Below are 12,623 nucleotides of genomic sequence, written 5' to 3'. Positions count from 1 at the left end.
TTCTTGTGACTCCCTTTTACCAGGAGAAAATGACATAAACAATGCACTTCTCTACATGTAGTCATCTGCCTCTGTTGAGAACAGTATAGTGCAAGAAAAAATAAATTAATCCACTAAAATTAATTTCCATCCTCTCATTTTTTAAAGATGTCTGTCTTCCTTCTTTGCACCACCAACCTGTGTACATAAGAGGTCCACCCTGTAGCAAAGCCAGGCCTGGCAGTTCTGTCTCACACAGGTTTCCTGTGGATGGCCTCTATGTGAAAACCTGCATCAACAGGCCAGTGCATTGCACTTTGTCATTATTACCACTGGTTGACTCCTGGGATGTGCAAGGGAAGAGACCATCTGGATGGGATGTTGGTAGCTGAGACTTCATCTGGAGGCGAGCCCCAGCCACACAGCAGGGCTGCCAAGTCAGGGGGTAGCCAGCATGGCTGCACATTGTTTCAGGAGGGAGTACCCAGCAGCCCAAATCCTGCAGGAGGCTTCTTGGAAGACAAACCTACAGACCTTACAGAGGTCTCCACATCACCCTGAGACCCTGAGAGGTGTTCCCACCTGTGGAGAGACAGAGGGCCATGCAGGAAGGTGCCTGTAAAGCTTCGCAGGCAGTGGAGGGAAACATCTGCACCCCACGTGGCACCATTTGAAGCCATTTCTTTGATTTAATCTATGAAGTTCATCATGCTTTTCCAAGCACTCTCTCAAAATAATTTTAAGCAAAGAAACAAACAAACAAAATTGCAATGCACAGCATTTTCTTTTCTAAGGCTCTTTATGCTTGTTAAGGGAGGATTCTCTGAATTAAATGCCTTTAAAAGACCCAGTGTTCCTGGCAGATAAACACAGGATAATTATCAGTGTTGTAACACTCCAAGCAATTTTTTTAAATAACTCTTTGCAGATTCAAGGCTATTTATTTTTAAACAGTTCTATTCCTTAGCTAAATCCATTAGGATGTTCATCGTGTTTTCAATAGTGTTTCTGGAGGAATATGGATATAAGCTTTCATTTTTACAAGCCACTATAAATATCGACTCTGCAGACCTCAAATAGGAGACATCCATTAATAAATCTTTGTCCTTCTTTGTTTTATTACTGAGTAAGTGATACTTACTTCTTTCCACAAGTGGAAACTTCTTTCCACAAGTTTGAGAAAGGACCAGCCTCCCTGACTCCCAAACAATGAAATTGGTGTTTTTGCCTGAATCCTGTGCAGTATATGCATGTGCGTGGATGCTCATAAGCATGTGCTGAGGCAGAGAGATGGTTGGCTTTCCCTCTCTGCTTTCAGTGGGGACCATCAATCCTTTCTGTTAATTATTGTTTGCAGATTTTTGTATGAGCAGAAGAGATCAAAATGATGACTGCAGTAGAAGAAGCCAAGGCCACAGTACCACCAGCAGTTTAGGACGGCATTTGCCAGCACTTCTACCAGAGGAGTCAATAGCTGCTGTGGGGAGCTCTTTCTTGCCCTTATTTGTAGCACCCATTCCCTTGAATCTCCAGAGGTGCTGTGCAGTCACACAATCATCCTGGTTAAAGCCAACCTGAAGTGTAATTAGGTTTAGCCTAGATTAATTTTGCACTCTGGCTCACTGTGCAAGTGCTCAAATACTTATGCCAGTATATGTGAAAAGCAGAAAAAAAAAAAAAAAAGAAAAAAAAGGAAAAAAAAAAGACAATAACAACAACAAAACAAAACAAAACAAAACAAAAAAACAGGAATGAGTAAATGGCAGAATTAGGTGTATGGATTGTCTTCTTTAGTATCAGTCTTGCCCTATGTTTCCTTAAGCTAATTTTTGAGCCAGGCATAATTAGGTAGCAATGTGGGGAGATGCATCTCTTTAAGTCAGTACTCTCACAAAGCCCTAGATCCCCTCTAAAGGGGTGCTGGGGGATATAGGAACTGGCTCTGCTCAGGAGCTGTGGGAGGCAGGAATGTCAGGAGACACAGTGCAAACACTTTGCATGCATGGGTGGGTGAGGTGAAACTATGGCACATCTCTCCTGCCTGTGACACAAGCACAGTTCTGTGTTGTAACAGAGTTGTGAGACCTTTCTGAACACAGAGACAGCAAGCACATTATTCAGATGGGATGTGTCTAAATAAGATGTGTCTAAATGTGTGTAAAAATAATTCCTCTCAGAATTATTGCTTCATATTGTCTGTAAATCCAAGTGAACTTTGCTGCCATTGGTCTACCCCCTTTCTTCGAATAATGTGGGAGCTGGAAGGTTCCACTGGAGAAAAGTCAGCAGAGATCCCAGACCAGTGAAATGGTTCCAGGGGTGAAGGACAGGTGCAGGCACAGCTCTGGTGCAGTAATACAGTATACTAGAAAAGTGTTCCTGCGGACAAGGAGGAATCTTGTTACTGTGTTTGGCTTTCTCTGGCATTTGTCGATAGCATTTGACACTGAGTAGCGAGTTATTTTTCATAAAACAAATCTGTGTGAGTGACTGAAGGGCAAGAAGCAAGAAAAGATCTGTTTTGTCTTACTCTTTTATCTGGTCATGATGAGAGACTTCCTGGGATTTGTTTGACTGACAGCGGGAACATGCTTTTGTTGTGTTTATACAGTGCCTAACTCATTTTGGCTCTGGTATATGACTGCAGTCCTTAGGCAATCTTGAAATAATACTTTTAATCATATTTTTCTTGATTTACTCTCTCCTCAGGAATGAATTGTTCTCAAATGAAAGGCTGATAAATGTTTTCTTTTGCTGAAAACTAAAGTATTGTTTTACTTGCTTAATTTTTTGGAAGCTTTTGAGCTTCATAACATTCTAATTGGGACAAAAACTATTTTTACTCATTAGAGAGCAAACCAAACAGAACATAAATACATCTTTCTTTACAGTGTTCAAGTCTGCACTTCCATTCTATCTTTCAAGAAAAATGTATATCCTAAAAAATGAGGCTCACATTAAAATTTATGCATATCTCTCTCTAAGAGAGAAGGGCCTTTCATGTCTCCAAGATTTTATAAATAATTTTCTTTTTAACTGCCTTAGTATATATTTTAATATTTCGTCATGTGGTTTACTACTTCTCAGACATAATTCCTTGTTGCAAACTATAAGCAATTCCTGGTAATTTCAGCATAACACAACATCACCCTTCTCCTTTACTAGGTGAAGAGAGAAATGGAATTGAACTGTCTGGACTACGCAGAAGAATTGGGAGCCACCTATCAGCCACCACAAAAAGATCTCAGAAACAGGGCAGAGACACCAAGCTTCCCAAAAAAAAAAAAAAAATTTAAAAATAATTCAGGAGACTGCATCTGTTTGTTCAAAATTTCCTGCCCTGCATGGGTAGAAAATAGATACAGAGAGGAATATTTACATTAAAGAGAGAGGGGAGGTGGGCTGTCTGGATATTAATCAGCCAGTTTGTTGTGGTTTAACCCGGCTGGCAGCTAAACACCACACAGCCGTTCGCTCACCCTCCCCCCTCCCTCTCTGGGATGGGGGAGAGAATTCCCTAATTCCACACAATTGGCTCCGGTGTCCCAGCACCGGAGCAGCCAGGTGACAAGCTGCTCACCTATACAGCGACCAAAATCTTTTCGCATATCTCGTAGCTCACGCTGGTATAGGGTTCGGGTAGTTACTGTTGATTTTTCGACATCCTCATCTTCATCCTCCTGCACCTTTGATGGCCCAGCCTCGTCTTCACTATGCCCAGACCTAGCAGAAGACTGTCTGCGTTCTAAACGACCTGAGTCTCTATACCATTTTTTCACCTTGTCTACAGGGGCAACTTGCACTGCTACAGCTCGTTTCTCTGACCCAGCCACAGGGTCTGCCACAGCGGTTGGAATACCCTCTGCGGGGTCAACTTGCACTGCTACAGCTCGTTTCTCTGACCCAGCCACAGGGTCTGCCACAGGGGTTGGAATACCCTCTGCGGGGTCAACTTGCACTGCTACAGCTCATTTCTCTGACCCAGCCACAGGAGTGGGAGCAGCTGCAGGAGCTGGAGCTGCTGCAGGAGCTGGAGCTGGAGCGGCTGCAGGAGCTGGAGCGGCTGCAGGAGCTGGAGCTGGAGCGGCTGCAGGAGCTGGAGCCGGAGCGGCTGTAGGAGCTGGAGCCGGAGCGGCTGCAGGAGCTGGAGCCGGAGCTGCTGCAGGAGCTGGAGCTGGAGCGGCTGCAGGAGCTGTCGCTAGGTTGATAGTAGCATCAATTGCAGCTCGATAGGCACAAGCCAGACCCGAGCACGCTACAGTGATTTGTGTCACTTTGGAACTGCCAGAGTCATGACACCTTTTTTTCAAGCATTCTGCCAGCTTTTTAGGATTTTGCAGTTGTTCAGGGGTGAATGTCCAAAACACTGGAGGTGACCACTGCTCTAGAAACCTGCCCATATCCTCCCACACTCCCTGCCACTCACAACTATCCCGCCTCAAGACAGATCTCCGGATGAGATTCCTAAGTAGTTGTTTAACCTTAAACAAAACCTGAAGCGCATTCAGGAGACATAACAACAAGAACATGCTGGTCTGAGTATCCCAAGGATATTCAACATCTCGGAGAACCACCGTAACTAGCTCGGAGGATAAGAGGGTGGTGAAGGAGAAAGGGAGAGTGAACAGGTAGGGAAACATGTCTTCCCCTGTCCCCTTCACAGATTGGCTCCCTAACGAAAACAGGCAATAGGTGTAATTGCTAATAGTTTCCGAGATATGGTTTCCAAAGTATAGAGTCGACGACAGTGCTGAGTACAAATACCAGGTTAGAGTCGTGACCAGAAATCTCATCATTTCATAAGCCATTGTTACACCGCACAGTACCATAACAATCTTAAACCAGGGCCCGGAAAGGATAAACAGTGCAACAGGGAGCACATACAGAAAGTAACGTGCTATAAAACTCAATTTGGAAAACAGGCACAGCAGACTGGAGATTAAGGCAATCAACATCGTGACTAGCAACTATTAAGCAGGTCCAATACTTATACCAATTTTAGTTTAACACACTCTGGTCAAATCTGTCGATATCTCAACCCTTCGTGCCCCACGTTGGGCGCCAAAAGGACTGTTGTGGTTTAACCCGGCTGACAGCTAAGCACCACACAGCCATTCGCTCGCCCTCCCCCCTCCCTCTCTGGGATGGGGGAGAGAAACGGGAAAGTGAAGCCTGTGAGTTGAGATAAAGACAGTTTATTAAGACAGTAAAATAATAATAACAATAATAATAATGGTAATAATGATAATAGTATTAATAATAATAATGTGTATGAAACAAGTGATGCACAATGCAATTGCTCACCACCCACTGACCGATGCCCAGCCTATCCCCGAGCAGCCGGCCCCCCCACCCCGGCCAGCCACCCCTATATATTGTTTAGCATGACGTCAGATGGTATGGAATACCCCTTTGGACAGTTTGGGTCAGCTGTCCTGGGTCTGTCCCCTCCCAGCTCCTGCTGCACCCCTAGCCTGCTCGCTGGCAGGACAGAGCAAGAAGCTGAAAAGTCCTTGGCTTGGTGTAAGCACTGCTCTGCAACAATTAAAACATCAGCATGTTATCAGCGCTCTTCTCATCCTAATCCAAAACATAGCACCCTACCAGCTACTAGGAGGAAAATTAACTGTCCTAACTGGAACCAGGACACTCAAATAAACCTTCCTCCTTACCTTTTGGAAAGAGCACACACTGCTGTCATGACAGCCATAAATACTGAAGGTTATTTAATGGGTTATTATACTAACCTTATAAACCAATTGTTGAGGCCAACAGCAGGTTGCAGCTGTTATACAGCTTTCACATGAGTTAAAAATCAGTGGAATGCCATACTGCAAGAAGTCTTGAAGGACAGGAATTCAAGACTGAACAGTTAAGTTTTGAAATGCAGTAGGAGTAGACCTCATGCATCTCAGAAAAGAGAAATATGAAAATTACAAAAGGAAGAAAAGGCAAAGCAATCAACTGGAGAAATTCTTATTTACCACACTCAAATTTCCACCATTTTTCTCACTAATACAAACTCTTTTTTAATAAGCTGAATTTGGATAAATATTTACATCATAGCTACTGTTATCTAATATGCATAATACTATCCTGTAAATGAAGATCTTGAATTAGTTTCTGCTGGTGAAGACTTTTCCATACTGTCTGACACTGCCAGTAGCACAAAGCTCAGGCAGACACTTAAACCTAAATCATCCAAATCATGTGCAAGTGCCTCATTTTCCAGTTGTGGGGTATAGGAAAGGACAGCTTTTCAACCTCCGTACTGTAATTTTAAGTTGTTGCTTCCATGTCTTTTGTATAAATTTCTGAAAACAAACAAAATATGTTGCTTCTACTTCCCAAAATATTTTCATTTTTTAAAGTCTGCTGTGACATCTCTGTTTTTTGTTGTTGTTTTTGTTGTTGTTATATTTTCTTCTTGGCTGAAACTAGACATTGATTTCTACCCAAATTCACAAGTAATTTTTGCCCTCATTTGCCATGGTGCAAGTGTGATGCAAGCTGACTGACTCTCATCTCCCACAGTGTTCACAGACATGTGGAGGTGGTGTCCAGAAGCAAGATATGCTTTGCAAGCAGCGCCTGGCAGATGGAAGCTTGTTAGAGCTGCCAGAAACTTTCTGCTCCATGCCAAAGCCAGTTACCCAACAAGCCTGCAAAAATGAGGACCGTCCCAATGAATGGCTTCTCTCTGACTGGTCACAGGTATGCTCTTTGTATGCATAAGTATTGATTGTGCTGTTCTGGGTGACAAAGTTTCTCAGTCACTTGAGATGAAGGAGCCAAATGTGCTCAGACTGCACAAAGCCTACTATGCTCAGTTTTATCCTATTATCTGTCCTTATCATCCTGGTAGGGGATGTGACCACTAGCTCAATGTGCGTCTCTGGAGATTGCCTCTATAAATGTGGTTTGCCATCCAGCCAAAGCATTAAGACCTTCCTTCTGGCATAAACACAACCCATGCTCAAAACAATAAATTCCTGCCTCTGTCCATGCACAGCGTTTGCTTCTGTTCATGCAAGGCATCCACGAGGAGTAATATTCGCTCCCTCAGGCTCAATGCTTTTTCTTCCCAAAGACTCGCATTTTGAAGGCAGTTCAGTTGTCAAGAGTCTTTTCCTGCTGGGGGCCACTCCAGCCTTTCCCTATGATGCAGAGGAGAAGGGAGGAATTACTCCAGTCTGCTGTAGGCATATCGTTACAGATGCCAGGCCTCTCTCACTCTAGGACACTGCTTTTGCAATGTTAGCTAGTTACTTCCTTCCTTCAATTTAAGAATGGCAAAACAAACTCATTCTGCTGAAGTCTCTAGCATTCCCCAGGCTCCCTTTCCAGTCCCACACGGCTTAAGAAAAAATTTCTTTACGTTTACAACAGCACTAATGAAAATACAATTTAATCTTTTAATGCCAGTAAAAAGAAAACCATTCTCCCTCTTGCAATCTCTACCTCTGCTCTCCTGGTTCTCCTTCATGAAAGCAGGTAGAAAGTACCTTAATTGTAAACGAAACAGTGGTCACCTCATAGAGCTGTCTTACCTGCAGCCTTCTTGTGGTGATCTGTCCACATTTCACTCAAATAAATGGTTGTTCTCATTAAGACATGTCCATTCTGGCAGTGAAGGCGGCAATTCTATTCCTAATCTCTCTTCCTTAACAAGAAGTTGCTACATGGTTTATATTGACATACATACTACTCATATTTCTGCATTTTGGCACTTTTTAAAATCAAATCTGACTTCACTCTTCCCTCTCCATCTCACTTGAAGGCTGCCTTTTTGCCCTTTTCACCCTCAGTTTGTTTTCTCCCCCTCACTCCACCTCCAACCAACATGTGTATTGCACTGTAGACATGGGATGTAGTGCAATGTGTGCATCTCTGTGCTGGTAAGCCTTACAATGATCAGCCTGCTTTCCAGCTCTTTTGCAGGCCACCACTGGTGTCCCAGTGCAATGGACCACATTCTCAATTACTGTGATTCTGTTTACATAAGTATGAAATAAAATATGCCTGCTTACTTCCCCCGAACAATATACACCTGTGCATTGAGCACTGCAGTTTGGTATTAACGGGTTTGTACTCTTTTGCATAGCCCATATCTGTTAACTACCAGAATTAAATAACAGTATCTGAAACATCCGTTTATAATTTCTGCTAGAACTGCAAGAGTGGCGCTCAGAGATTAAGCATAGGTCAAAGTGATTTTAGCAGAACGGAATTTCATCTGCGAGGTGCAACTCAACGTGGTCTGCTCTTGGCTATGACCAGGAATTTTTCAACCCAACAGACACAAATTAATTAGTGTGGTAGTACAGCAGACTGGAGATTAAGGCAATCAACATCGTGACTAGCAACTATTAAGCAGGTCCAATACTTATACCAATTTTAGTTTAACACACTCTGGTCAGATTTGTCGATATCTCAACCCTTCGGGCCCCACGTTGGGCGCCAAGAGGACTGTTGTGGTTTAACCCGGCTGGCAGCTAAACACCACACAGCCGTTCGCTCACCCTCCCCCCTCCCTCTCTGGGATGGGGGAGAGAAACGGGAAAGTGAAGCCGGTGAGTTGAGATAGACAGTTTATTAAGACAGGAAAATAATAATAACAATAATAATAATAATAGTGATAATGGTAATAGTATTAACAATAATAATGTGTAAGAAAACACGTGATGCACAATGCAATTGCTCACCACCCGCTGACCGATGCCCAGCCTATCCCCGAGCAGCCGGCCCCCCCACCCCGGCCAGCCACCCCTATATATTGTTTAGCATGACGTCAGATGGTATGGAATACCCCTTTGGCCAGTTTGGGTCAGCTGTCCTGGGTCTGTCCCCTCCCAGCTCCTGCTGCACCCCCAGCCTGCTCGCTGGCAGGACAGAGCAAGAAGCCAAAAAGTCCTTGGCCTGGTGTAAACACTGCTCTGCAACAATTAAAACATCAGCATGTTATCAGCGCTCTTCTCATCCTAATCCAAAACATAGCACCCTACCAGCTACTATGAGCTACTTAACTCTGTCCTAACTGGAACCAGGACACAAGCCCACATTGAAACAGGCTGGGGAGAGCAGTTGTTCAGCAAGCCTATGCTACGCAATTATCTTCCAACGTGCACTCCCATGGAGAAAACAGTAATACTCCTCCCCATATAAACCCTATAAAAGGGAGAAGGGAAAGAGATAATGCAGTACCACTTCAAGAAAACACACAAATATGAATACTCAGAAGTGCATTGTCATTCTGTGAATACACAGAAGCCAAACAAGATCTGTAAGCACTTTTTGCTTTGACAGCTCCACAGAGCACTTCACTCCTGAAAGGATGGCAGTTCTGAAGGCTGTGTTGCTAGGTGTGCCAGAAAGCCCAACAGCAGCTTTCCTTTTTACATATATGATAATATCAAAACAGGATGCATTAATTTTTTGCTTCGGGTCAAGTAAAAATTTCTCTTTCGTTACATAACAGGCAATGACAACAGCGTGCTGTTAACACTTTGCAGGCGCATTTGCACACACCAGCGCGCACACGTGCCAGAAGGCAACTCCTGTAATGTGATTAACCGCTGTACACGAAGCGTGCAAGCAGGTAATAAACACGGGCTACGAGAATAACAGAGGAGCCCCCCGTCCCACCCACCGAGCACTCCCACAACCACCACACGCCCCGCAGCCGCCCGCGCGGCGCCGCACGCCGGGTCGCGGCTGATGCCGGCCGGCAGGAGGAGGGGCCCTCGCCTGAGAGATTATTCGAGGCTGGCAGCGCGTCCCAAAAGGCCCGGCCGCAGGCAGCGAGGCTGCGTGATTTCATTCGGCAAGGGGCGAGCTCGGGCCGGCCGCACGGGTACTCGGAGCCTCCGGAGCTACCCCTGCGCCCAGCGGGGGCAGAGGGGCAGACCCCGAGGCGCAGCCCACGCTGTGAGGGCGCCGTGCCGGGCCGGGGGCGGCCATGTCCATGTGGTGGAGCCGCGCGGAACTCACCTGGGCTGGGAGCGCGTGAGAAGGGAGGAAGGGAGAGCTGCGCGCGCGTCACGGCCGCTCCTCGTCACGAGGTGGGGTGGGGAGAAGAGAATTAGTTCCTAAAACAAAACAAAACAAAAAAATAAAACCGCGGAGAAACTTTATTACAGGGAACTCTTGTTCAGCCTTTCTGTCAGAAGGTCCCGGTAGCTTTAATTGTTTAAAGGTGGGAAATGGCAAGGAACCAGCGTATCTGTCAGCCTCAGAACACCGAGACTCCTTTCTGCCCCATTACTGCACCCTAAACAGCAGTCATCCTGCAAATGCTGTTTTAACTTTTACTGCTCTTTACACAGACCGACATCCTCTTCTGATTATCACTGTGCCAGGACAGCAAATTCCTCTAATACAGAGCAGTACAGTAAAAAGTATTGTTATCTGCCCAGGATGGGGACAGAAGGCTTCCTGCAAAAGCTTGGTAGAAAAATACAAAAACCATCTCTCCTTCTTATCTGTTATTCCCTTGTTGCAATACCCTTTGTCTACTGCTATAGAGATTCTGACCCTTGCTCCCACAGGACACTATCTTCCTAATACAAAAGGGTAGATTTAGATTAGATATGAGGAGGAAATTCTTCACTGTGAGGGTGGTGAGGCACTGGCACAGGTTCCCAGAGAAGCTGTGGATGCCCCATCCCTGGAGGTGCTCAAGGCCAGGCTGGATGGGGCTTTGGGCAACCTGGTCTGGTGGGAGGTGTCCCTGCCCATGGGAGGGGGTTGGAGCTGGGTGGTCTGTAAGGTCCCTTCCAACCAAACCTTTCTGTGATTCTGTGATTCCTGGACTTTGGGAAAGAGCATATGTTTGTTTGTTATTCAACCTGTTCAAAAAAGACCTTCCCAGAATGGTGTTTCAGTTTGTTTCTGCAAAGTAAAATCAGTTCACTCTTCTTGTTTCAGAGCAGAACAGATTAGAAAACTATTCTGGAACAAAATAGGGATTTTCACTTCTCTGAAGTGCTTTATCATGCCTCTGTTAGGACCCATACCAAACACTTCACAGGCACAGGCACTCCACTTTTTCTCCTTGTAGTTATCTGAGACCTCCATTTGTTTCTCATTCACAGTCATATGACTTCTCAGGTGTAAAACATTCAATTGTCAGAGATATCTGTACTGGGAATTCCATAGTATTCCAGGCATTTTAGATATGAATACGCATCACTGTTATTTGTAGTACAGGGACACCTGCAACTCTTGCAGTCCAGGGACGTACTCTGCCAGAACACAGCTGGGGCACAGTCGGGATAGCTGACCCCAACTGACCAAAGGGATGTCCTGTGCCATGCAGTATCATGATCGGCAACAAAACTGTGGGGAGAGAAGGGGGAAGGAGGGGCAGTTGGAGTGATGGCACTTGTCTTCCCAAGAAACCATTATGTGTGATGAACCTGGCTTTCCAGAAAATGGCTGAACATTTGCCTGCCAGTGGGAAGCCATGAGTGAATTCCTTATTTTGGTTTGGTTGCACAAGCAGCTTTCGGTTTACCTATTAAGCTGTCTCTATCTACCCACAAGTTTTCTCACTTTCACCCTTCTGATTCTCTTCCCCCATCCTGATGCAGAGGAAATGAAGGAGTGGCTGTGTGGAGCTCAGTTGCTTACTGGGGTTAAACCACAAGATATGCTGAGCCAGGGTCAACTGACAGATAGAAAGATAGTCTATTTGTAAGAACTTGTACAAAGATTTTCATTTGGCATCATGCCTAGTGGATGAAGAGATATCATGGGGAGTCGAAAAGGAAGCAGTGAAGTCAATGTTTACTTCAGTATACATAGTCTGTGTTAACCTTCCACCATACCTGGAGGTTCTATTAGACTCCAGAGGTACACATGGAAGTCAGGCAATGTGATGTATCATTTGTACTTCATATATAAATTGATATTATCTGCAGTACTGTTTAAACAAGATCATACGTGTCCACTGTAATTTACACATACCATGCAGATGACATTTCAGACCCTTGCATCAACAGCTGCAACCAATCATCTTTAGAGTTACAATGCATCAAAATTATCTTCAGGTAACGCAGATTTTGCCATGATGGTGTCATTCATATCTCAGTATTTCTGTATCTGAGTGTCTGTAAACTTGCTTCAAATCCCTATCTTGTAAAGAAATATGTATGTACTTAGTTTCATGGAGATAACTGCCAATTTACAAAAATAGTTCACTACCTACTTTAGATTTGCACAGAGGTAATTGGATATGCCATTCAGTATTTGCTGAATAAAGCTGTAAATAATTTCACTGATTTCATCAGACCTATTCATATGGTTGTATCCACTGAAGGATCAGTGTTGCAAAGTCCAAGTAGTTATTGAGATGTATTACAAAGAAAATCAAAGCAATCAAATGGGAATGGGATTAGAAAGAGAAGAAGAATCTTTGATCAAGAATTCTAATTGCAGCCACATCCTTTGCCACACCACCCTCTGTAAGAAAGTTATTTACCTCTTAAGATTTTGATAATAGGCATTTAGAGTGCTTATTAATACAGTGAGCCCTCCTATCCAGCTGCCTCCTGGCCATCCAGGGGCCTTGTGAACGTACTGCCAGGGTGTACTTTGTAGTTTACTAGCGCTGAAATCAGGCATACTGTTTGCAGCCAAAATAC

The 12,623-nt window shown here is 44.5% G+C and overlaps 1 protein-coding gene across 1 annotated transcript in view; it reads left to right on the top strand.

Moving 5' to 3' along the window:
- LOC308184984 (ADAMTS-like protein 1) overlaps positions 1-10,322 on the top strand; it is a gene marked incomplete at its 3' end in the record, with an annotated part of 29,029 nt that extends 18,707 nt beyond the window's left edge. Inside the window, exons 4-5 of the mRNA XM_080572528.1 lie at positions 6,514-6,693; positions 10,305-10,322. Coding sequence (XP_080428654.1) covers positions 6,514-6,693; positions 10,305-10,322 — 198 coding nt within the window. The remainder of the gene's footprint in view (positions 1-6,513; positions 6,694-10,304) is intronic.
- Between the last annotated feature and the right edge of the window lie 2,301 nt (positions 10,323-12,623).

This window comes from Anser brachyrhynchus (genome assembly GCF_964034855.1).
Source record: "Anser brachyrhynchus genome assembly, chromosome: W".
Classification (NCBI taxonomy): Eukaryota; Metazoa; Chordata; class Aves; order Anseriformes; family Anatidae; genus Anser; species Anser brachyrhynchus.
Note: the sequence above shows the minus strand (reverse complement) of the source record. Positions and strands in the feature narration are given on the sequence as shown.